Here is a 27,047-nt window from a genome sequence, read left to right as displayed (position 1 = left end):
GGGCAGCTCTGGATCCATGTGGCCAAGTGCTGTGGTGTCCCGAGTGCAGGCACTCAGGGCACTCCAAGACAGGACTGCTTTGCTGTCCCTCATTGAGGTAGACAAGCAAGCGGGGAACCCTGAGAACTGTCTGTCCGGAGTGGGAGTACGGTCTCTTTAAGGCCAGAGCTCAGCTGTGGCACCAGCCTCACACACTAATTCCTAACCTGAGGCCCTGCCGGCACTAGTTCTGGCCAGTCTTAACTTCGATTCAGGGTCCACTCAGTGTGGAAGTGCTATTTCAAAATAGTATTTGTGTATAGATGCATTATTTCAAATTAGCTTAATTCAAATTAACTATGTCGAATTAAGTTAATTCGAAATAGCACTGTAGTGTAGACATACCCAGAGTTATGTTTCCGTGTGGTGATACCAATTTTGACATATGCTCAAAGGAGCAGAGGTTGGAATAGTTATCAGGCTCTCTGTTGATTATCCAAGCAGGAGAAGACAACTGGCCAATTATAACATGGTCAGATCACAAGGTTTTGATCCCCGGAACATAACTAAAAGGGTGTGGCAAGATCCTATTTTGATCAATAAATGACAGCAATTGCCAGTTTCAGTGGATACAATGAAATAAATGAAACAAGGACATAAATCAGTAACAGTCAGGATGCCTGGCTGAAGAGGATGCCACCCTGCTCCTGAATAGCTTCATTTCCAGGCAGGAACCATTCAACAGCAGGGTGACCTCTTAGGGTACATCTACACTACAATGTTAATTCGAACTAACTTAGTTAATTCGAACTAAGCTAATTCGAACTAATGCATCTAGAACTAAAAACTAGTTTGAATTAGCGTTTTGCTAATTTGAACTAGCGCGTCCACATTAAGTGGACCCTGAACCAGGCTTAAGGATGGCCGGAAGCAGTGCCGGCAGAGCATCCGAGGAGGACTTAGACTGTGGAGATGCTGTCTCAGGCTACCTGAAGGCTGTGCTTAAAGGGTCCTGACCCCCACCCCGGACAGATAGTTCTTAGGGTTCCCCGTTTGCAAAGCAGTCCTGGCTTGGAGTGCCCTGAGTGCCCACACTGAGCACATCACAGCACTCGGCCATCAGCCCGGCTGCACTTGCCGCAGGCTGCCATCTGGGGAGAGGGGGCAATTGGGGGGCTGCAGGAGAGCTTCCACTCCCAGAAGCCCGCAGAGCCAGACCAGTCCTCTCCATCGGGGGCTCGTGCCCCATTCCTCCCTCACCTCCTTCCACTTACCCTTCCCTAGCCCCTCTTCTTGATGTACAAAATAAAGGTAACGTGTCTTCCAAAATGGAATCTGTCTTTATTGAACAAAACTGGGGGAGACTGGGAAAAGGAGGTGGGAAAGGGGAAGAGAGAGGGTGGGAGAGGGGAGGGCAACTAAAATGATCAGGGGTTGGGAACAGGTCCCATATGAAGAGAGGCTAAAGAGACTGGGACTTTTCAGCTTAGAAAAGAGGAGACGGAGGGGGGACAGGATAGAGGTCTCTAAAAGCATGAGTGGGGTGGAAAGGGTGCATACAGAAAAGTTCTTCATTAATTCCCATAAAGAAGGACTAGAGGACACCAAAGGAAAGAATGGGTAGCAGGCTTCAAAGTAGTAACAGAAAGTTGTTCTTCACAAAGCAAAGAGTCAACCTGTGGAACTCCTTGCTGCAGGAGGCTGTGAAGGCTAGAACTGGAACAGAGTTTAAAGGGAAGTGAGATCAAGTCATGGAGGTTGGGTCCATGGAGTAGTCTTAGCCAGGGGGTAGGAGTGGTGTCCCTGCCCAAGGTTTGTGGAAGGCTGGAGAGGGATGGCACGAGACAAATGTTTTGGTCACTGTCTTCGGTCCATCCCCTCCAGGGTCCCTAGGGTTGGCCGCTGTCGGCAGACAGGCTACTGGGCTAGATGGACCTTTGGTCTGACCCAGGATGGCCACTGTAAGCTCAGGGTATGTCTACACTACCCCCCTAGTTCGAACTAGGGGGGTAATGTATGCATACCGAACTTGCTAATGAAGCCCGGGATTTGAATTTCCCGGGCTTCATTAGCATAAAGCCGGCTCTGCCATTTTTAAAAGCCGGCTTGTTCAAACCCCGTGCCGCGCGGCTACACGCGGCACGGGCTAGATAGTTCGAACTATGTAGCCATTCCGATCTATCTGTACATCTCATTCCACGAGGCGTACAGATAGTTCGGAATAACTACATAGTTCGAACTATCTAGCCCGTGCCGCATGTAGCCGCGCGGCACGGGGTTCGAACAAGCCGGCTTTTAAAAATGGCGGAGCAAGCTTTATGCTAATGAAGCCCGGGAAATTCAAATCCCGGCCTTCATTAGCAAGTTTGGTATGCATACATTACCCCCCTAGTTCGAACTAGGGGGGTAGAATAGACATACCCTCAGGGCTCAGGGTTGGGGGTCTCAGTGGACCCCCTTGATTCTCTTGCACACCTGCTCCTGGGTGGCCAGGCTGGCAGCTATCCTGCCCAAGCCGGCCACTTTCCTGTGCCTAGTGCAGAGATCGTGGACGAGGTCCACTATGTCCGCACTAGCTCACGCAGGTGCCCGCATCTTGCGGTCCCGGGCAAACTCCCGGGAGCCGCCAGCCTGGTCCTGGGAAGAGGGGGAGGGCTGGGGGGCATCGGGTGGGTGGCTTGATCCGTGCCAAGTGCAGGGTCTGCTGGCTGGGTGCTGGCAGGCTTGCACCTGGCACGGGCACCGTCGCCAGCCCATGCACCTTTAAGGGGTCCGGGGCCGGGAGGGGGGCAATAGATTTTCCCTGGTGTTGGCCAGAGTGGCCACCAGGGAAACCTGGGGAGGGCTAGCCTCCCACTAGTTCGAATTAAGGGGCTACACAGCCCTTAATTCGAACTAGCTAGTTCGAACTAGGCTTAATCCTCGTGGAATGAGGATTACCTAGTTCGAACTAAGCACTCCGTTAGTTCGAATTAAATTCGAACTAACGGAGCGCTAGTGTAGCGCCTATGAAAGTTAGTTTGAACTAACGTTCGTTAGTTCGAACTAACTTTGTAGTGTAGACATACCCTTAGGGACTCATCTTCATTATCGTCCCAGCACGGGGGTCTCTGATCTGCCTTGCCAGCTTGTGCCTGCACGGATCCGGTGTCACCAGCCCAATAGCCATGTTGGGCATCCTGTGTGGGCACTGTCCCCTGGCAAGAACTGTTCAGAAGCTGGATGACACTCTCTCCCCACCACTATTGTGGCTCTTCCTCCTCCTTACAGTACTGGCCCAGGGTTTCTGTTCCATCAGGCCAGGATAACTTCAGTCTCCACAACACGTAGTACCCTGGTGTTTTGGGCCTCTCAGCTGCACAGGGACTACCCTGCTGGCTACTCTGAGCGCTGCCCTAACTATAACCCCAATCCTACCCCCCTCAATTGTAGACATCAGAATAGATAAAAACAGAACAAAGTCTTAAAAATAAAAGCCAATAAAAATCATGTACCCTGGGAAAAATCAAATTCGACAAGCCTAGATATATTTTAATATCTCTTAACCTCTGACAGCGTAAAGTAAGTGGTGTATAGGATCTGTGTTGTAACACATCCAGTAGTTTGCGAGCCCTTTAGCAGACTTTGCTGTCTTCCAACAGTGGTAAAACTAATAGAGAGCTGTGGGGGGTGTTGCCTCCCCTGAGGTCTCTTGGGTACATGTATATGCACATCATGAATTTTCACATGGGGCTAGAGTGTGAGCCCACCTTGCATTCATGTGGCCGAAATGGCTCCTGCAGGACTGGGCCCACTCCCACTCTGAGCATTGTGACCTGGAGCACGGGATCATGTGGTGCTTTGATCCATGCACATTGTTGCAAGGCCATTCTCTCAAATTTGGCCCTACTACTTCTCAATCATGACAGAGAGACAGATCTAAATGGTTCTGTGATCCCTGTGTACCATGTCGCAATGCTGGAGTGGTAAGCAAGGCCTAGCCCTATAGGATAGTAATAGTTGCTGCCCTGTGAGAATGGAGTAACTTGCTGTACAGCCCCTGCTCCCTCTAGTGTTAGGAGTTCCCTTTCTTACTAGGAAGTAAAGAGTACTTCTGCAGAGTGGAGGAGGAGGAGTGGTGGAAGAGAATTAGTGCACCCGTTGAATAGAGAAGCATAGCTAATTACTCATTGCCCCATATGCAACATCTGCTGCTGTGGCATACATATGTAGCTGGCCCTTGCATACTGTATATTCTTTATAAAACTGGGTATTTTGGCCCCCTTGTGACTGACTGGTTGTTTTCTGTTATGTTTGTTGTCTAAAAGCAAAAGAGACAACATCGTGCATGCTCCCACATTGTTCCACAGAGCTAGGCAGCAGAGGGCTTACTTCAGAGTCTATCTGGCAGCTGTGGAGTGTGTAGAAGAAGTGAAGGGTAGTGAGTTGGGCAGCATGGAGAACAGTGCAGCAACTGAGCTTTGGGTAGCCAGGAAGAACGAACCGCTGAAGCTCTTATTAGCCGTTGCTTTCCCTAGTCTGTGTGAGGGGAAAGAGGACTTCAGCTAGGCCACTTGGACAATACCAGCACAGATGAGGCTCAGAGTATACAGCCACCTGGAAAGCACAGTGAAAAGCATTCCTCAAAAATCATACTCTGAAAATAATAATTTAATTTTTTGTCAGTGAGTTTTTTTCCAAGTTGTGGCTCATTGTTCTATGTGTGTTTCTGAGGAGGCCCTGGGGCTGATGGAAATGAGGGGCCTAATAAGTGACAGAGTAAACTCATGTTGCCACAGAATTTAGTAGTAGATGCTGCAGAATTTGGGAGATGCCATCCTTAGTGCCTTTGGAATTTGGTTATATTATTCCACAGAGTACATTGGGCTCTGCCTATGCTGCTAGGTAGCTAATAATGACATATCTCCCTAACCTTCATTTTACAGAACCAGGTTTATGTAGTTAAGAGTTGTGTTTAATTTCATACATCAGTCTTTATTCTATATCGATCTGAATCAAAACCCTGTATCTGAACACTCCAGAACTGCAACAATCAAAATCTAAAAAAACATTTTTCAACTCAGAGCAGTTTCTGCTGCTTGGTTACATTAGCCTCTTTGGCCCATTTTCCTTCTTACAGATAAAGTGATTTCATAATCAGACATCTGCTAACTATTCATATAAATTATTGTGGTATTAATTAGATTCCATGCTTCTATGAAAAGAAACCAGAAACTGACTGACCATGGCTTTATTTGGAGAATGTAGTTCCTTCTCCAGTATATAGTCTGTCTGCATTGCTGTCCTGTCACATAAGTAATGTAATTTTCATTATCAAAAACCAAGTTTATGTTACAAATAAAAACAAAATACTTACACAAAAATGAATTTTTATTAGTTTACACTATTATGTGCAGTTTGTGCCTCTTGTTAAAAAACACTATAGGAGAATTATCTTTCATGTTCATTCTGGGCCCTGCTGCACTGGAGTCCTTCTTTTCACAGATGTAGAGAAAAGGGGCAAAGACTGTCTGAAGTCCACTGATGCATTGTCCTCTTGCTGGTTTTCCCAGGAGTTCCTTTGGGTTTCAGGTCCCTCCGAGCTATGTTTCCAGTATGTTTCTTACATCGGAGGTGGGTTGAGGGAGGATCTAGAGAAGGTATCCTAGAGCCTTCTTTGCTGCCTCTAGAACAGTGAAGTGGAATCCTCTGCCACTCACTTATGGCTTGTTTACTGAACCTTTGTGCCACCAAAATACAGATGGACGAGAAGGTGTACTGGTGTTACATCAAGGTTTCTTGACAGCCCTTGGATTCAGATATCTAAGTATCCAGTCCATTGTATGTAATGGGCCACCATGCAAGGGAATTAAAAAGTGTAAGTCACATCTCTTTGTAGTAAAAGTTGGGCCACGGTGCTCCAAACCATAGGCATTCTTGCACTTGCTGCCCTGAAAAATGAACGACAAGTAGCACAACTTAGCAGCAGCTCTTGCTCCAGACACTGTTTAAAATTGAGTGTGTGGTTAAACTACAAGAAGGCATGACTAAAGGAAGCAGCACATTATGAGACTGTAACTTCAGGGTGCCAGACAATTTTAAATACACTGCTCTCTCTATGCTGCAGCATGTCCTTTCTAGAAGTGAGACACAGAGGTCACAGGTAGGGTGGGATAGTATAAAGAGGAACATTGTGTTAGGAGTGATGGCCTACTGAAAATTGTATGTACGCTTAGTCCACAGCCAACCAATGACTATGACAGGACACAGTGGTGGCAGCGCCGGCAATCTGCATCAGTATGTTGGATGCTAAACAGCAATAGAGATGGCTAGAGCAAACATACCATCTCACTGAGGAAACAGTGACAGCCCACTGTGCATGGCTTCTCTTCAGCATCAGGAAGCAGAGTGTCCTGGCCCCAGGGCACTCCATTTCCTGCCACCATGAAGAAGGGGAGTGCAGTGGGCCAGAAGGAGGCATTGGGGTGGGGTGGGGCCACTTTGACCCCCACCATGGTCCTCTGATCCCTGTTAATCCCCTGGTTTATGTTGTGTGAGGAGAGGTAGTATGAAGGCAGAGCACAGGAGGGGCTTGGGGAAATGGATGCAGTGGGGGTGGGCAAAGATGAGGTGGATTTGGGATATGCAGAGGAGGTTGCCCTGGGCCCTGCATATCTCTATCCCTGCACTGTGACCTTTCAGTTGAAAATGGTACTATCTAGGAACAACTTTGGGGAGACATGGATAATTTGTGGAAATGAGAGGCCTGCAGGAGCCTCAGCCCCACCTCTACTGATTGAAGCCCTACCCTGTTTGGAGAATGTGAAGCCAGCCCCCTGCAACTTGCCCAAGGGCCTGGAAAATCCATCAGCCCCTCATGTTTGTGTGTGTGTGTGTCAGAGAGAGAGAGAGAGAGAAAGAGAGTTCACAGTTTCATAGAAACATAGATTCTAAGGCCAGAAGGGACTATAAAAAATCATCTAGTCTGACTTTCTGTGATACATAGGCCATAGGATTTCTCAAAATAATTCCTAGAGAATAGTTTTTAGAAAAGTATCTGATCTTTACTAAGAAAAGATCCCCTTTACTAAGTCAAAGACTGCTGGTTCATATAGCTTACAATTGTTGTCTGATAGATAGGTAATGTACATCTATATTTTCATATATTCACAGCAATTCCTTCCAGAACAACCTGAAGTGTTATCCATTGTCTTCCTCTTCACCATCATTTTCCCCATTGTCACCAGAGGCAATCATCAGGAACCTCCCAAAGACTACATCTCCTTCTTATCCCACCCCTAGGCTGGGATGTCATTGGAATAATATGTTACGCTGATGTTATAATGTTTGATGCATATTCAGTAGGGGATATTTCCCTTTTTCCTATTTCTTCCCATTAGTAATGGTCCAGTTCTTTTTCCTATAGGTCAGTATATAATTGATCTCACCTTAGTATCATATACATCAATTTGTTACCATGGCCCTTTTGTGGTTATGTATCACATTTGTTATTTCTGTCCAACTCAGTTATTTGGTTTTGTCTTAACTGGTTATTTTAAGTTTTTTAAGTTGTGGTGTACCTGTTAAGTTTGAAGGTGTTTTTGAAAGATCTATGGCATTGAAGGTTGATTTACCTTTGTGAAAGTTCCCAAATGTATGCACATTGCCTTTGCTATGTAGGTGAAAGTTCCCAGACATAGGTCTGCTAGCTATGCCTTAGCTCAACATACAGGATGCGGCCTGTTGGTCCCTTGTGTTACAGCCAAACTCCTTGGCTACGTCTACACTGGCATGATTTTCCGGAAATGCTTTTAACAGAAAAGCACTTTTTGCGGAAAAGCGTCCATGGCCAATCTAGACGCGCTTTTCCGCAAAAAAGCCCTGATCGCCATTTTCGCGATCGGGGCTTTTTTGCGGAAAAGAAATCTCTGCTGTCTACACTGGTCCTTTTGCGCAAAAGTCTTTCGGAAAAAGACTTTTGCCCGAACGGGAGCAGCATAGTATTTCCGGAAAAGCACTGACAATCTTACATGAGATCGTCAGTGCTTTTGCGGAAATTCAAGCGGTCAGTGTAGACAGCTGGCAAGTTTTTCCGCAAAAGCAGATGATTTTGCGGAAAAACTTGCCAGTCTAGACACTGCCCTTTAATATAAACATTCTGCAACCTATTATAATAAATATATAATGAAAACTAAAAAATATATATGTCTAAGGAGGTTGTGGCATCTCCATCACTGGAGATATTTAAGAGCAGGTTAGACAGACATCTGTCAGGGTTGATCTATATGGTGCTTGGTCCTGCTGTGAGGGCAGGGGACTGGACTTGATGATCTCTTGAGGTTCCTTCCAGTTCTAGTATTCTATGATATGTATGTATTTATATATATTAGGTAAGCAATCTGGTTAGCCTTATAGGCTACACAAGGATATGTTGATAATCCTTTTTGATACTCAAGAATTGTACAGATATTAATTTTATCCGTTTTGTAGCTGAAAGCCACATTTGCCCCTCCATCCTTCTAAGCTGAGCTTTCTACGTTGAGAAATGGAGAACAGAATTTGACTCATGATTCCTATTTTACAGATTTTCTTTAATAAATTAAAAGTTTCCAGAGATAGTATGTCATTTGTAGATCCTATAAGTTATTTGTGTTTTATCGGGAATTAATTTTAGTACAAAATCCAAGATTTTATTTTAAGTGCTTATTTTGTCTAACCAGTGCTAAGACATATTAAGAAATAGCATAATATTTTTAAAATCGAAGGAATATTTTCTGAGCTATTTTTAAGCTTCTGGATCATTTTATTTCTAATATGTAGTAAGATAATAAGGGCCATCTTGTTTGTGTTTACAGATTTATTAGTAATTTAATAAAGTTCTATTTTTACCAACATATTTGTAAGATACAACCAAGCCTGTATGTGCTGTATCTTGTATGATTGGACAGGACTTCAGATTCATTGCAGTAAAATGCATGCCTTTAAAGTCAACATGATTTTAATGCCATCCTCACCATGACTTAGAAAGTGGCATTAAGAAAAATCTTGGGGATTGCAATCTCAGATCTGACATGAGCAATATGCGCACTGCTACGTCAGTCCATGCCTAATGAGTAGCTGAACCGCAATTTATCACCTCAGATTAAACTGTCAGAATTGTGCATCAGACCTTACATTTTCTGTTCTGTGGCTGTAGAAGTCTGGTGATCAGACAGGTACTGAATCAAGGCAATTGCCTTTGTGTTAAATATGAGTTTTATATGTTAATATCTCATGTGGTTCACTGTCCCATGCAGGGGCACTTGGACCACAGCAACAGATAAGAACGAGGCATCTACAGCATGGGTTGGGAACAGGAGTGGCCCGAGGCCGACTGCAGCAGCTGGAGCCCTAGGTGGGGTGGCACAATTGGCGCCCCTGCCTGAACAGCCGTCAATGGCCATGACGTCATCACGGGGCACCCCATGACGTCATCATCGGGTGCCCGGGCCAGTGGCGCCCTAGGCAACTGCCTAGCTCGCGTAGGCTCACGGGCCACCCCCGGTGGGAGACAGCTGGCTTTTAGCTCAAAGGGTAGAGGCTGCTACACTAAGCTTCAGAAATCCCAGGTTCAAATCCACCTGGTGGTGGTTACATATGGATGTGGCAGTGTGGACCCAATCTGCATGTTTTTTACAGTATGGGAAAGGAGATTTCTTCAGAAATGTGAAGAAATAATGGACTCTGGCTCATCACATGTTAAACAGACAACTGTGCTGGGTAAAGGTCTTCTTGCATATATTACAAACATCCCTACTAACACTTGAAAACAAGAGCCCAGACTTTAAATGAGAGCCTAAACTTTGTCTCCTACATCTAAGCACCTACATTAGTAGCCTGATTTTCAAAAGTGCTAAGCAGCCAACAGCTCCCACTGTGGACACTGGGATTTAAGTATATGTGTATTTAGCTGAATTAGAACTCAAGATGCAAAAAAGACAGTTAATAAATCATTAACTCACTCTGGCTCAAGAAATAAGTAAATATACAAGGAAAAACTCCACCCAGCTTGTGTATCCTAACTTACTTATCCTTCTTGTTTGAACTGCAATATCTGCTTTCTGGTGCAGGTGTTGAATACCCTAGGCCAGAGAATGTTCCTTGCAGGACAGGAAAACCACATCTCTTAGCTTTATGCATATTAACAATATACGTATTTTGACAGAACAATGGATTTCAGTAGATCATGACTTTTCATATTATATGTTTTGTATGAAATATATCATAATTATATGAAGAATGAGTATGAGGATCCCTGGGTGCTGCTTTGAGATACAGAATGCCACAGTGAGCTCTGAAGCACAGGAATAGGAAAAATAAATTGGAAAGCCTAGAGGTGTAGCTACAAAATCAGATCTGAAGAACAACTCTGATATGAGAAAAGTGAGTCTGCACAGGGAGTCTTTACAGGGTCCCCCGCAAAAATAATTGATTAGAAGAAAAGAGCCATAAATTTAGCAAGCACAGAGATGGAATATCTTGTATTTGATGTCAGATTTTTTTCTTTTATTTAAAAGTCACTGTCCAATACACCTGAGTATGTGAGTGGAAAAATACGCTTTTGTACCGCGCAAACACTATTGTATGAGACATTTAGGGGAATTGCATATTTTGGGTATCATCACTTTACATACAATCATGAGATGATGTTGACTCATTTGAAAGATTTCTGTAAATATCTACAGCTAGTTGGGGTCTGAGAGTCACAGGAGCAGTGCCAGACCCATTTATGTTTTAGGCTATGTCTACCCTCTGAGTTTTGCTGCAAGAGCCAATGCAAATGAAGCACGGATTAGCATTTTCTCGTGCTTCATTTGCATACTCTCTCCCGATCTGTTTTTGCATTGGGGGTCTTGCGCAAAAACAAACAGTGTGGACTTTTTGCACAAAACCCCCTTTTTGCACAAGATCCTTATGCCTCAAAAAAGGAGGTATACTGTACTAATCTTGTGCAAAAAGGGACTTGTACACAAAAAGGAAACATCCACCCTAGCGCAAAAATGGATCGGAAGAGAGTATGAAAATGAAACACGAGAAAATACTAATCCACGCTTCATTTGCGTAGGCTCTTGTGCAAAACTCTTAATGTAGACATAGCCTCAAGTGTCAATTTCTCCTTTATATAATAATGGGCTGTGGATCTGATGGATGGTTCTGGGATATATTGTGCCTTGGTAGGGCAGGAGCCTTGAGTTAGTACTCTTAGTAGATTTATGTAAAAGATATGCTGCAGTCTTGAGGACTTGGCACTAGCTCAGGTACTCTGAGTGCTATGGTTTCATCCTGAGCCTAGGCATGTCACTTTTGTGGCTTGCAGTATTGTTGTCAGCACACAGACAAACATACTGTCTCTTTGCATTCAAGAAGCACAGGCTTTATGAATCTTTTCTCTGAGAGTGTACTTAATGAAAGATCTCTCTTTACCTTACACTCATAAAGATGATGTCATAACTTGACCTTTTGTGTTTGTATATTTTTGACATGCTTAAAGGCTGGCTGACATTTCCTTCTCAGATTATAAATATTTGAAAGTAGGTCAAACATCAGGCCTAACCGACTTTAGTAGAACTCCTTTAATACAATATTCAATTTAGATCAATGTTTAGATCATCACAAATAATTTCAGATGAGGTTATAGAAAGAAAAACGAGTGGTAGGGGAATCTGGGATCCAAGTTTGAGATTATTAGCTGAGAGATTTTGCTAAAAAGCTCTTGAGACTGACACATGTAAAGGGGGGATGCACAGGATCATTTCACACTCTAAATAGTGTTTGGTGCCAAATGTGCATTGCCTCTGCATTGGGAATATGAGATCCCCTAAAGAAAGAGGACAACTTGGCCCAAATGGGGTGCTTTTAGCACAGCACATTATTAAATTAGATTCTTCCCTCTTGACACCAACTGAAAGGAAGGTTAACTCAGGCAAAAAAGTTATCCCAGCTTTTCAGTGGAAACATTAATATCCAGAAGTTGGGACCACTGGGGAGATAGCTAGAGATGTGCTTTTTAACACAAATCTGGTTGCTCAGGGTTCTAATGTAAACAGTATGCTTAAGATTGTTATATGGATTTGACACACCCAGATCTGGAAGATTTTAGTTCCATAACAAGTTTAAGTGCCAGGCTACTATGTACTAAACTGAACAAGCTGAAATGGTAATGTAATTGTAAATTGCTTTACATTAGTTTTACTTTCACCAAAAGCATAAGGAGCTCACTTGAATGGAGGTCATCTATCAATTACATTTCAGTCAGGTAATACCTTGGGCCTTGATTCAGCATAATAGTTAAGAATATGCCAACTTTAAACACACAAGTAGCCCCTATGAAAACAATTGTACTATTCATGTGCTCAAATTATCTGCTTTTTTAAAGTACTCCAATGGAAAACCCTAAATCTATTTTCCTAATCTGTGTCTCCTAGTCATAACATTGGAGACTATATAGCTCAAGCTGTGCTCTCCTGTACCATTTCTGATTCTTTAAACTCTCTCCTGTAATAAGGCACCCACAACCACACATACTATTCCAGGTGTGATCTTACCAATGCTTTGCAATATGCCATTATGATGATTCTAGCTTGTGTTCACAAAAATGAATTAATAATAAATTTAAAGTTTCATCTGGTTGCTTGGGGCATGAGTGTTCTTTTGATTGGATGTTACATCAATTAATCATATGTAATTGTGTGGTTTTCACATATCTTTTTACATTATATTTAGAAGCTCTGATGGTCATAATTTGCAACATGGAATGAGAAAAAAAAATTCCAGCATGAACACTAATGTAAAAATAAGTGTACTTACTGAACAAAGAGCATGACTTCTCCATAGACCTGTACCAAAATGAATAAATCTGTTGATATGTTCTATTTAGTCTAATGTACTCACTAAACTAGTGTATATATGCTGTTTTCAGAAGCACTTTCTTTAATAACAATTCTGACAAGTATCTAATCATTAGTAGGATAAACTTGTCCATATATTTTTGGTGGCTTGGTCATTCTCATTTTCCATCACCAGCAGTCTTTGGGTTCTCCAAATACTTTGTGGAATCCTGAGGCTCTGCTGTTCCAACATGTTACTCACTTTTCCCCTTCTTCAAGGTGCTGCATTGCAGTAACCCTGTCTATCTATGAGCTTTACTCTAGAGTCTGTCAATAGCATTTTTTTAGTAAGGTAGAGAGAGGGTTTGTTGGCGAGTGAAATGATGCATTTCCTCCTTTTGGGAGCTAAACTCAGACCTTCTGCAGAGCTCCCAAACTCTAGCAATGTGAAAGGATTCAGATCTGCAGCCTCATCTGTTGGTGTAGGTGTGTCTAAACTGCACCCGGAGCTGGAAATAATTGCGTAGCTTATTTCGAGTTAATTTTGAAACAGCTTATTTCAAAATTTGGTTCTGTCTACATAGCACTTATTTTGAAATAAATCACTTTTCTGAAACGTCCCTTACTCCTCATGAAATGAGGTTTACAGGGATGTCGGAATAACAAGCCCATTGTGTTTTGAAATAACACGTGTGCTCAAAAGACACAGAATAGCTATTTTGGGATACCAGAGGTATCCCGATATAGTGCTGAAGTGTAGACGTAGCCTGAGACAATCAGATTTTAATTCCTATTTGGTAGTATACTCTATCACACTACCAAGTCAGCTTGAGCTCTAATATTGTTAGACACCGCGGTATCAGCAGAGGTGAAAGTAAGCGGGTGCACCCTGCTGCACAGCTCCAGCAAGAGCTGGCTGAGCTGTGGCAAAAGCCAGCAGGGAGCTATTTAAAGAGCTGGTGGGGACTTGGATTGCAATAGGACAGTACCTGTAAGAAATGTTAAGTTATTTTCACCACTCACGGTCATTCAGCAGATCATGAATTTTTTTATGAGAGAACATTGCAATTATTAATAGTATAAATGTAATAGTGCTTCTGTTTTAGGTCCCTAGTCTTCACTATGGCTTTGTTTATACTGCAAGATTATTTTGAATTAACTAAGTTCAACTGCTGAACTCCCGACTTAAGAAATTCAAACTTCCATGTCCACACTATGGGGAAGTGTTGAATGTAGTCCAAGGCAGTCTCCATTAATGTGGTCGCACTACCTCGGACTCAGAACCTGAGAAAGCACTCTGGGGAGCTGTGGCAGGCCTCCTGGAGGCCAATTAGTTTTAATTAGTGGCACTGTAGCATCCACACTAATGTTATTCCAGACTTACAAGTTCAGAACTAATGTTATTCCTCATAAAAAGCAGGACTACAGGGTTCAAGTTCCAGGGCCCCTTATTCCAAAATAATGGGCTTCATAGTGTGGATGAACTGCTTTTAAATTCGAACTTGGGAGGTTATTTCGGATTAAGGTCCTAGTGTAGACCAGGCCTGTAAGTAAACTAAATGCAAGTTAATCTAAGATCAAAGGTTTGCCACTTTCATAGTCTTTCTGGCAGATGCTAGAATATGGGTGGCACTGTTTTGTTTGCTGCTCAAGTATAATGTATACATATTTTTTGTCAGACTTTTGCATTATAATCAGATCCTGTGACTCTGACTCTCATGTGGACTTTTGGCTTCTTAAAAACTGCAAAATAAGGCCCTAAATAATGCTGAGGTAGACATTTCTTACCAAGTAAACAGGTACATAAGTAGAAATAATCACTGTTTATTTTGTTCTACTTCAAGTACCAGATTTAATTACAAAAAGACTTCACACTATAATAGCTATTAATTATGGAAAATTGGTAAAATAGGGATTTATTTCATATGGATGAAGCGTATGGGAGAGGGATAAATCCACTGGAAATAGATTACCCTAGAGTCCCAGGATCCCACCATAGCAATATGCACTGCCAATATTGTAATGAAGGAGGTAGTCTCTCATAACTGTTTCATTACAGTCTGTGATGAGCTCTCTGATCCAGAGGAAAAGCTATCACAAAGATAACCTATGTTTTTTATTTCCCATTTAAGCATATCCCTTTAAGCTAATCACAACCAAGAAGGAAGGAAGCATCATTGGGCAAACAAACTTATTTTAAGTGCTCTTTACTGGAAATATATATACTTTATATTTGTAAATCATACTGAGTACATTGGTGGCATAGCAATGAATTGAGTTCGTTTGTGTAACTTCAAGTAGAAAAATAAAATGAAGAACTTTTGATCAACTGTAGTCTTTCAACTGGTGAACTTAATCTTATCTCTGAGACAGGGACCATGGCACTGATCCAAATTTCATTGAAGTCAATAGGGTTTCGTTCCTTGTCTTCATTAGGCTTTGGATCATATATATTCAGCCCCTAGCCCTGCTGTCAATCTTCTAGAGTTTGAATTAGCAGGTCTAGTGAAGACATGCTAATTTGAACTGAGAGGGGTATTCCTGGTCAATGCCAGTAGTCCTGCTTCCATGAGGAGTAAGGGAAGTTGAAGGGAGAGTGTTCTTCCTTTGACTTCCTGCAATGTGGACAGCAAAGTCAAGCTAAGGAACTTCAACTTCAGCCACACAATTAATGTAGCTGAAGTTGCGTATCTTAATTCAAACTTACTCGTAGTGTAGACATACCCTCAGAGAAGAGGAAGAAACGAGGAAAGGGAGTAGAGAGAAACTAATCCATAACATTGGCTGAGACAAAACAATGAGGTTTCAAAATCAAGGAGAACTTTGAACTGAAGTCTTAAGTTAATGCTGGATTCTGATTAGTTTGTACTGGCTAGAAGTCAATGAAACACATCCTAGAGTCCAAGAGGCTTGCAATAATCAAAGTGAGAGGAGTTGAAGGTGTTTGCAAGGATTTCAGAAGAGGTAGATTCATGGCTATGGGAAATGCAGACATGCTTATTTTGATTACTGTCTTCTCAAATCTGTCCTTTGCCAAAAGTAAGAAATGGATTAAGATCCATTCAAAAGAGATGGTAGTCACATTGTTCAGGGCTTCACCCTGCTGTCATTGAAGTCGATTGCAAAACTTTGATTGTGTAAATGGTTGGCTTCAGTGGAGCAGGATCAGTCCCATAATGTGCTTTTGGAAGAGATTCATATACTACAGCATATTTAAGAACCTGACCAGAATATAATAGAGCTTTTACTTTAATTACATTAAATCATATTCCAAACATTAAATTTATGTTATTCTGCATTAGTCCACATTACAGCTTACTATAGCTATCATATTTTAATTGAAAGTACTATGAGTTTTTTTATCAAAGCTAAAAGGAAATACCTTTAATCTGGTATTAAACCTTTTGTTAATTTTTGTCACAATGCTTACATTTGACACAAAACCATTTATTAAAGAGAAGGAGAGCAACTGATATTCTTTGGCTGCATAAAATAGAGCACACAATTTGTTCCTCAGCAACTAAATTGCATTGTTGATATTTCAAATGGGGATGGATGATTTCCTTTCTTTTTACTTCAGCATATTTCATTGTGTGGAATGAGAACTGCACTATTTTTCCATAGTGAAAGAAGTAGGAAAATGAAGTAGATAAAATATGTTGTGGAATATTGCATCTGAACAAAATCAAAAGGATGAAGGGCACAGTGAAGGCTGCTTCTAACTATAATATACCCTGAGAATTGTATTTGTTTGGAATTTTCTAGTGGAAAAATTTTTCAAGTTGCTTATATAGAAACATTTCTTCTGCTATAAAGCATGATGCAAAAAAAATTAATGCAGCCAGAGTGATATTACTTCTAAATGTAAACCCATTGAAAGCAATAAATTACACATTTATTAGTAATGTGTAAATCTGAATTTTTGTGCATTTGTAATGCATTGTAATTTTATATATATATATATTTTAAAACTGGCATTAATATTCCATAAAAGAAACTTTGCCTTATAAAACTATTTAGCAGAAAAATATTTTGGATAGCTGACTTTTTTCTACAAAAATAGATTTTTAAAATAATGTACTGCATTAAAAATTGCCAATGAAAAAGTCTTCTTTACTTTACAACCCTTCAGTAAAAATGCTATTTTAAATAAAATGCATTTCCTAATATTACTACTTATTTAAAGTGTCATGCTTTTAACTTGTATTTGCACACCTGAACTATACTTTAGGATGGAGAAACAGAAGAGAAAATAGGATGGAAGAAAGACTACAATCTCATAAAAATTCTGTTTTTTTTCCTCAAATTTTCATCACCACCCCAAGTTAATCAAATGGTTTTTTAATTATAAATTTGTAATGGTTTTGAAATGCTGTAGCAAAATGAGGACAGAGAAGGTCCTCTTTACGTCAAGCCAAAAATCTAGTACAGATTAATTCATTTCTCTGAGTGTCTCTTACACCCTGGCATTAATTAATCATTTCATGAATTTGCATATCATTATACTTGTAAATAGACTTACAAATAATACAGTACAGTCATTACTCATATTTTGATGTATAAGTTTATACATTTATTTTCTCTGGATTGACATGAAGATTTATTACTGCATTTTAGAGGCAGTTAAAGTTGCACCAATATCAAACTCTAAAACCACTGATCACATCCAAGTAAGTTCATAGACATGTATACAAGATGTGAATACACTATTAGGATTACATTACAACTCTAACGCCTTCAATTATAAAAAGATGTATTTCCTTTGAGCATTACAAAATATTCAGATTCAAGAACATTCGATCCTACCGGAGTGTGCAAAATAGCAATATTTACCAATAAAGGAAGAGAAGACATTTTCCACTTGCTCCCAGAACAATGCATCACTAAATTGACTTTGTAGAAAAATATTTATGCGGATGTGGGTACAGTTGTTTGAAAATCCATCTCTATAAAAAAAATGTCCCCTAGGATGCCAAAGTGATGTCATCATGTCACGCTTCATCCACAGGAGCCAAGCCTCACCCACTCCCTGCCTGGCCCTCCCCAAGGCCCACGTGGAGAGCTGGGGTCGCCTCCGGCCCTGGCCTTCAGGGTTGCTAGATGGCTGAACCAAAAATACCAAACACCTTCCTTCTCCCCGAAAAAAAAAAACACCAGGGAAAAAATTCTGTTGAGGAAAAAAAGGGAGGGAGACCAAAGTTGTTAGGCTTTTTGCTGGTGGCCATTTTGTGTTCTTGTTCAAGCCAGAACTTAGCTTCCCTGTGGAACCAAGTAAGCATGGGGTCTGGGGCGGGGCGCTGGGGGTGTCGGGGGCAGGGCAGGGGGGAGGTCAGGGTCTGGGTCCGGGCGCTAGGGTGGCCAGGTGTCCGGTATTTTCGCCTCCTGGCCGCGGAAAAAAATAAGAAAATACCGGACATTTTAGGTTTCCGGTATTTTCTGAATTTTTTTACTGAACAGGAGGTGAAAATACTGGACTGTCCGGGTCAATACCGGACACCTGTCAAACCTACCCCTCCCCTCCCAGCAGCCAGGGGAGAGCCATAGCTACCCTGGCCTCGGTCCAGCCCTCCCCAGTGGTGAGGGGTAGGTGTCTGGGGGGACAGCTGGGCCCGACACAACCTCAGCCCTTCCCAGACCCTTCCCAGCAGCCAGGGAAAGAGCTGGGCATGACCCAGCCTTGGCCCAGCCCCAGCTCCAGTCCAGCCCTTCCCGGCAGCTGCGGGGACAGCTGGCCCTGGTACGGCCTCGGCCTGGCCCCCCTCCTGGTGGCCCGGGGGAGAGCTGGGCCCAGCATGGCCTGGGCCTGCCCGCCCTCACCCCCTCGGTACGCAGGGGAGCAAATGGCTGGGAGGGCCCAAAAGGTGGGGCCGGGGTGACCTTGGACCCTCCCAGCAGTGAGGGCAGGGGAAGATCTAGGCCGGGGTGGCCTTGCCCTGGGGTCTTCCCAGGCTGAGAGGGGGGTTGGTGAACGTAGTGAGCAGGGGGTGCAGCCTGCTAGTATTCTTTCAAAATATTGTGTATGTTCCATCTATGACCTTCCTTTGGCAGTAGAACAGAAGACTGAGCACAACAGAATTAATTTCACCTTTGATACTTTATTTAATTCTAAATATGAACCATGAAAAAATTAATCTGTCTCATTAACAATGATAAATATATTTTCTGAATAGTCAGCATAAGATTAGTTTAGAAAAAAAACCTTACTAAGGAACTTAATTCAGAGCTGAAGATGCAGTTGTTTATTATACAGCCACAGAAGGCAACTGCTTTAGATATTTTGTAGAAAAATAAGTAGGCAAAGGATGACAGAAATGTCTTCACTTTCACAGCAGGCAGGTCTTTTAAAGCACATCTTTAATTGCACGTATTAAATATCACTGTTGAACATGGGCTTGGGAACCTGAAAAGACACATATGATCAGGTACATATTTTTTCATCATTGCAAAATTTTCAAATCTTCTCTTGAAAATTTATTTTTCAAAATTTCAAATTTTTGCACTTCAGTAAAATTGTGAATGCAGGCCTTCCTAATAAAATGTCTCACAGTACAGGGCAAGTGCACTTATATTTCCAGTCTGTGGTACTGCAAGAGCACATATTTTAGACTCCAGACTTTTCAGCCATTACTTCTTTTGGTGAGAGACCTGCATTTCCCCCTGCCCCTTCTTATCAGGGTATTTCCAAGGTGAACACTTCCCTGATTACACTGCAATCTCCTCAGCAAAAGGCAGACTACTAAAACCACATGTTTTGTTTCTTTCCTCGGAGACAGAACACAGTGTAATTGCCACAGTTTGAGTTACCACATGGTCCTTTCTAAGCAAGTACATTTATTCTTAAGGTGAAAGCATGACAGAGAAAATATATTGAAAACCACAAAAGAACTTATGTATATGTTAATAAACTTAATGGAGATAATCCCTTAACTCCAACAAGGGTTCTGGTTAATGGTTTGTCTAACACCAATATAGGGGTTTTCCTGTGGTCAACTGTTAATAACTGCTTTTGCTCAGAACTATCTCCCAAATCTTATGATATCTTGATGGGCCAAAACCTTTCAACCCTTCCCAAGGATTCAAGTCCCCTTGGACCAGAGGTCCAGTCCATTTGTTGGATTGGAAAGAAGATCCTGAATCAGTTTTACCTCAAGATATTTAACTACAGTTAATTTAAACTGTAGATCCTTGGATAATCCAGTCTGAACTTGTAAATATAAGCCTTTCCCCAGATGGTAATAGCTCTTTGGAGCTGTTACAACTAGGTGAATGTGCCTAATTACACACCACTTAATTCCGAGAAGGCTGTGATTCCCCTCCCCCACAGAAATACACACAACCACTAAAGAATACATAAACATTTGCATTTTTAATACAATGAACTCTTAAAATATTTAAACTTAATTCTCTAAGGTTTAACTTAATTCAATGAGAGTTCATGATATTGCAGGATATTTTCATATCAGTCACAGTTCTGTTAATGATAATGATTAGGAGAAAACTGACTTGGTGGTAATACTGCTAAAAAAGGACCTGTGGGGGATGTAGTGGACCATAAATTGAATATGAGTCAACAATGTAAAGCAATTGTGAAAATGGTTGTCATGATTCTGGGGTGTCTGAGAGACAGAATGTGATTGCTCCTTTCCACTTAGCACTGTTGAGGCCTCAGCTGAAGTGTGGTGTCTAGCTCTGGCTACCAAACTTCAAATAAGTCTTCAAATATGTTAAAGTCTGTTATAAAGAGGACAATAAGAATTTGTTCTCCACACTGAAGGTAGGAGAAAAAATAATCTATAGCAAAGGGTATTTAGGCTAGATACAAGAAGTGTTCTAACTATAAGGGGTAAGTAAGCTCTTGGAATAAACTTCCACAGGAATAAACTTCTACAAGTAATAACAGGTTGGACAACCACCTGTCAGAGACTATTTTGGTTTATGTGGTCCTGCCTCTGCATAGCAGGCTAGACTTGATGATGAGCAGCAAGAATGATTACAGGTCTAGAAAACATGATCTATGAGGGAAGACTGAAAGAATTGAGCTTGTTTAGTTTGGAAAGGAGAAGACTGAGAGGGGACATGATAGCGGTTTTCAAGTATCTAAAAGGGTGTCACAAGTAGGAGGGAGAAAAATTGTTCTCCTTGGCCTCTGGGGATAGGGAGAAGAAGCAATGGGCTTGAACTGCAATAAGGAAGGTTTAGGTTGAACATTAGGAAAAACTTTCTAGCTGTCAGGGTGGTTAAACACTGGAATAAATTGCTTGGGGAGGTTGTGGAATCTCCATTGCTGGAGATGTTTAAGAGCAGGTTGGATGAGGGATGATCAAAAATGATACTTGGTCCTGCCATGAGGGTAGGGGACTGGACCCGATGACCTCTTGAGGTCCCTTCCAGTTCTAGTGTTCTATAATTATGTGATTTCTTGATGTCCCTTCCAGCCGTACATGTCTATGATTCTTACTTTACAAAAATAAAATATTACTTAATCAGTGATGTGTTTATAAACTCAAGGTTTAAAATAATACATTTACAAATGAAATTGATACTAGATGACTGGAATTTTCCTCCTTCTTAATGCTACCATCTATTTAATCTGAATTATAATAACCCCGACTACTGTCTCGCCCTAACCCTGTCATTGCCCCTTTATCCCAATTATTAACTATAACATTATTATCAAATGAGCTGGTAGTGCCACCTATAGTTCAGATTCACCCACATTTTCCATGATAAGAGCCTGTTTTCAAGTATTTATACGCTTGCCAAACTTAACTGTTTGATCTGAAATCTTGCATGCCAGATGTCTGCCTCAGACTGAATTGGTTTTGGAAAATCTAAGCTCAACAAGGTCCACCATTTTTGAGAATTGGTTTAAGGGAAAATAGGTTCATTTTTAGATGTTTAAAAATTCTTACAACCAAATCACTAATATTTCCATCCTTCTGACTTAGAGATATGAAATTTTGCAGTGGGACATCCTAGGAATAAAATTCCTGAAAATTTGTTTAGATTTGGCTCAGATATAAATCTCTTTAAAATCTCAGTTTGCACATGCTCAGGGGAGACATCTTACAGTATTGCAGTTAAATTCTTCAAAGATTTCATCTGAAATGAGCACATTCCTGCCCTGGAGTTGCTGGGGCTGAGCCATTAATAATGGCCCAGGAACTGTGAGCTGGGAGACCATCTCCTATACTTTGAGCTGAGAGACCATCTCCTATACTTTCAGTGTTTTTTCTGCTAGGCAGTGTGGCAATGGAGGAAGACCTCATTTACTGTCCTCCAACCACCACCATGTCTGTTTCCTCTCCTTGTCTCTTAAAATTCTGGAGTCTTGTCTAGATTTTCTCCTTTCTATCATTTTCTTTGGCACTTTCTGCTCCAGCTCCTGCTATTTCCAAGGTCACAAAAGTACACCAAGCAAATCCATGGGCTATGTTGTGGTTTCATCTTACACCTTGCTCTCCTGGCTTCTCTGATCTTTTTTATCATTCTAAGTGGCACCTCTCTTCTCTCTCATTGTCCCTTGGTAGTCTGAATCCTCTCAACATTTGCTTCTTGTCTTGCTGTTCTTTCGCAGGACAATCTCATCCATTCACATTGTTTCAGCTACCAGTCCTGTCTGCATCATTCACAATTCTACCTTTATGCTCTTGACTCCTCACCCTTTTTGCCTAGGCTTACACATGTGACATACTATTTTCTCTCAGAAATCTCTTTGGCTGTACTGCTGTACATGGCATTTCTAAAATTAAATCTTTCATCTCTCCCCTTGTCCTGTTTCAACATTCTTTACTATAGTTGGCAATTCCATTATCCTTCTTCTCCTTAGGCTAACAGTCTCAAGGGCTACAGAAGTTAAATGTTACTTGTGTTTTTCTTCTTATTACTGTATTCTTATTTCTATTGCCTCCTCTTTTCCTCCTTCACAATATGTATGTTCTTGCCAAATCCTGAAACTTCTTCCTGATTCTATTATTTTTCAAACATCTTTCTTTTCCTAGGGTACACCCTAAGAAAAGAACCCTACACAACACCTTAAACTCGAAATAAGATATGCAATTGGTGCTATGCAAATTGTGTATCTTATTTCAAATCTATTTCAAAATAGCTTCTTTTGAAATTTGGTGCATCTATAAAGCACCAAATTTTGACAATGTGCTATTTCGAGACGTCTCTTAACCCTTGTGCAATGAGGTTTACTGGGATGGTGAAATAGAGTGCCCATTATTTCAAAAAATATTTTGAAATCACAGGCTGCTCATGTAGACGCGGGATAGCTGTGCAGTGTAGATGTACCCTTAGCTTAGTTTTTGCCTGTGAAAAATTCTACATAAATAATAAATTGTTTGCATGGATTTTTTCTTTGATTGTTTTTGGTGGGAGGTGGAGGGAGAAGGAAGCTTTTGAAGAAATGAAAAACATTGCCTCCAATCCACAACATTTTCACTGGCAAGTTGTGGATTTAAGAAAAGTTAAAAAGTTAGTTAAAAATTATGTTTCTCACCAAAATTGCTATTTAGATTAATAAGTCCTTTTTCTGTCAAACAAAATTTCAACAGAAATTTTTCAACCAGTAATTTTGGTTATGCTTTATTTTAACTCTAAGATAATTTGCCCTGTTTTCTCTATTGTGTCTGAGCCCATTGTCATGTAGTCCATGTAAAGTCATAGAGGGAATTGTAACTCTCTTTTTCCCTTGTATGAACACATATTCATATCCTTAAATGTCATCAATAATATTATAATTGGACCCCTTTGTTTGTATTCTTTGGTTAATAGCCTGTGTTGTGGTCTCTAGGCATGACATGTTTTGGGAAACTGTTCTATCTATAGACTGGTGGGTAAATTGGAAGAAATACAATGCTGGAAAAGATTTGTATTTCTGGATAAGACAGATCAGAAGAGAAGCTGTATAGGAACTGTAGTTACATAAATGGTCTAAGTTTTTTCCTCCCCTTTTATGATAATGTTTTTATTTCTAGTTTAAGAGGTAGGATTTGTATTTGTCATGTCTTGCTTAGCATCCGAGTTTATGTCCAGCATGAGTAAACAATATCTAAGGAACAGTGGGCCCATCTAGACTATGCTAGAGAGTCGAAAGAGGATATGCAAATTCCACGGGAATTTGCATATCTTCTTCCGATCTCACTTTCTAAAGCAAAGCTTTCAAAAGTGAAAGTAGTTTGTGTCTTTTTTGGTGAGGTCCCCCTTTTTTGAGAAGCCGCTCTTCCTCAAAAAATGAGGTTTATGTGGCTTTTTGAAAAACGGGGGCGGAGGGGTCACCAAAAAAGCCGCGTCTAAACTACTTTCACTTTCGAAAGCTCCCATGGAATTTGTATATCCTCTTTCGACACTCTAGCATTATCTAGATGAGCCCAGTGTTCCTTCTGAGCACAATGGTTGCACAGCTTCACAGGTGATTATTCAGTGCCACCCAGTTCTCAGCTCTGTGCGTGGAGTCCTGAGCCTTCAACTGGGTGGGGCTGATTAATCACCTATGAAGCTGTGCTGCCACCCAACTTAGAGGAAACACTGCTCAGGAATACTGTCTATATTGCTTTGTTGCAACCTGAAATATTTTATGAAAATGTGTAAGGAAGAAATAAAATATTTAAAAAGCCATCACAGTGCCATTGATCAACAACAGAAAAAGAAAACAAAAGAAGCATAAAATGTTAGTGGATGTTGCATACTAGCAGTGTAATCTAGAAGAAGAAGTCAATTTGAAAATAAATTTCTGTAGGGGGTTAAAAGCTTAATTTTTCCAGATTGCATTTTTTAATTTTCTTGTTAATGAAAATGGGACGTATTTTATAGTGAGCAATCACTGCAAAAATAGAGTTGTTCTCAACAAATGTAGTATTGCCAACCCCAAGTGTTCAAAATGTTTCACTTCACATTTCAGTAGTCAAGACAAGAGAAAGTGCCAAGCAAGGGACTAAGATTTTAACAGTGGGAATAGAAGAAGGAGAAGGTGGCATGATTTCATGGCAACCTGAGTGTTGGAGAGATTAATATGACATCAGCAATTTGAGCCAAAATAATTGAGAGGATGGTGAAGGAGGGAAGTGTCAAGACTTAACAGAAAGATTCAGTTTCTACCAGGTTCAGGTTGAATTGGCAATTGGATATTCCAGAATAGATGTTAAAGAAAGAGCATCAGATAGTAAAAATAATAATATATACTGAACTCTTATATAGTGTTTTGAATCAGTAGAAATCAAAGCAAGAATGAATGGAGGGGAAGAAATCAGAGCAAAGAGATTAGGGAATTATTAATGTAGTAAGTAGTAACCAAAAGAATGAGAGCAGATGAAATCAGTTAGCACTGGGTAGAAGCAGTATACTATCTACATATTAACATGGGACCCTTGTGCCTAAGCCCTGCTTAGGGTGATAAGTGCAAGGATTCACACACACACAAGTTGTCACCTGTCCTGGTAAGAGACCACCATCATTCCTCATGTACCTCCTCTGGCTTCTGAACCACCACTTCTTGTCTACAAGTTGGCAGCAGGGATGTGAGGTCTCAGCATGCCCAAGATATTTTGATGTTACCCACTTTGCTGACCAACCAATATATGAGAAAAATATGGGACAGGGAATGATGAGTCTCAGTCTTGTAAAACGATGAGATGTGTGCCTGATATCTGCAGTATAAAAGCAAATAATGGAAAGTCCTGGAAAGAAAGACCATGGTTCCCAACCTGGAGAAAATACACTTTCTTTACAGTCATTACTCCATATTTACACTGGCGTAGCTGAGAGTAGAGTTTGGCTCAGTTTCTCTTTCTAACTTCAGATCTGATAACCGTGGGTGATGTCAGGAAAATATGCTTGGTCTTGAGATACTAGTAAACTACAGCCCCTTCACTGAAGTAGAGAGTAATAAATGTATCACTTCTGTATTAAAAAGTGCACAGTGGATAACTGATCAGAATTTCTTTTTGTATGAGTGCTTTTGTGTCCTCTTAGTAGGTAAGTTAAAATACACATCTTTTTACATATGAAAGCATTAACGATCTCTCTCTTTCTATGCAGTCGAGGTACTGAGAATAGGCTAGCACTTCGTCGACAGACCATACTCCGGGAAAAGGGCAGAAGGCTGGCCAATCGAGGACCAGCGTACATGTTTAATGATCGTTCTACTAGCCTTTCTCTTGATGAGGAGCGTTTTTTGGATGCAGCAGAATATGGGAATATTCCTGTGATTCGTAAAATGTTAGAAGAATGTACATCACTAAATGTGAACTGTGTGGACTACATGGGACAGAATGCTTTGCAGCTCGCAGTTGCCAATGAGCATTTGGAGATTACAGAACTTTTACTAAAGAAGTTGAACCTGTCCCGGGTTGGGGATGCTTTGCTCTTGGCTATTAGTAAAGGTTATGTTCGGATAGTGGAAGCCATCCTAAATCATCCTGCCTTTGCTGAAGGCAAGAGACTTGCATTAAGTCCCAGCCAATCAGAATTCCAGCATGATGACTTCTATGCATACGATGAGGATGGAACCCGGTTCTCTCATGATGTTACTCCAATCATTCTGGCTGCTCATTGTCATGAGTATGAAATTGTCCACACACTTCTGAGAAAAGGTGCTCGCATAGAAAGGCCGCATGACTATTTCTGCAAATGCAGTGAGTGCAATCAAAAGCAAAAGCATGACTCTTTCAGCCATTCTAGGTCCAGAATCAATGCCTACAAAGGTCTGGCAAGCCCTGCCTACCTTTCCTTGTCCAGTGAAGACCCAGTATTGACTGCCTTAGAACTTAGCAATGAGCTGGCTGTGCTTGCAAACATTGAAAAAGAATTCAAGGTAAGTGTATGGTCAACAGGTTCTGATTTGTACAGAATTAGAGAAGTCAGTTAATGTGCTGTCCCCATCCCTGCTTCTTCCAGAATAATAATGAGAAACAATGTGGAATGCTAATGGTAAGAATGGATGGTGCAGACCACCAGAACTTGATGTGTCACTCACATTCTCTTTGACAGTTGACTGATATCGAAGGAACATGGAGATTCAGCTACCTTCTGACCTCTAGAAGTGGTCATTCAGGGACAGGGCTATCATCATGCATTGGTAGGGCAAAGTGAAGTAACTTATACCTGTTTTGTGGACTGATATCTTCAATACCTAGGAGTCAGCTTATTGCCCTTTGTGGGTTACCAGTATTGCAATTGATAGGGTAGGGAGTGAAATGATTGCATTGAACTGCTATTCCC

General features: G+C 41.2%; 1 protein-coding gene across 2 annotated transcripts in view; it reads left to right on the top strand.

Moving 5' to 3' along the window:
• Nucleotides 1–27,047, top strand: part of TRPC6 (transient receptor potential cation channel subfamily C member 6) — a 158,128-nt gene that overhangs the window by 62,115 nt on the left and 68,966 nt on the right. For both annotated transcript variants that reach the window (XM_075919281.2, XM_075919280.2), the window contains exon 2: nucleotides 25,866–26,640. In XM_075919281.2, the coding sequence (XP_075775396.1) occupies nucleotides 25,866–26,640 (775 nt within the window). The remainder of the gene's footprint in view (nucleotides 1–25,865; nucleotides 26,641–27,047) is intronic.

Source organism: Pelodiscus sinensis, chromosome 1 (genome assembly GCF_052426305.1).
Source record: "Pelodiscus sinensis isolate ZL-2025 chromosome 1, ASM5242630v1, whole genome shotgun sequence".
NCBI lineage: Eukaryota > Metazoa > Chordata > Testudines > Trionychidae > Pelodiscus > Pelodiscus sinensis.
Note: the sequence above shows the minus strand (reverse complement) of the source record. Positions and strands in the feature narration are given on the sequence as shown.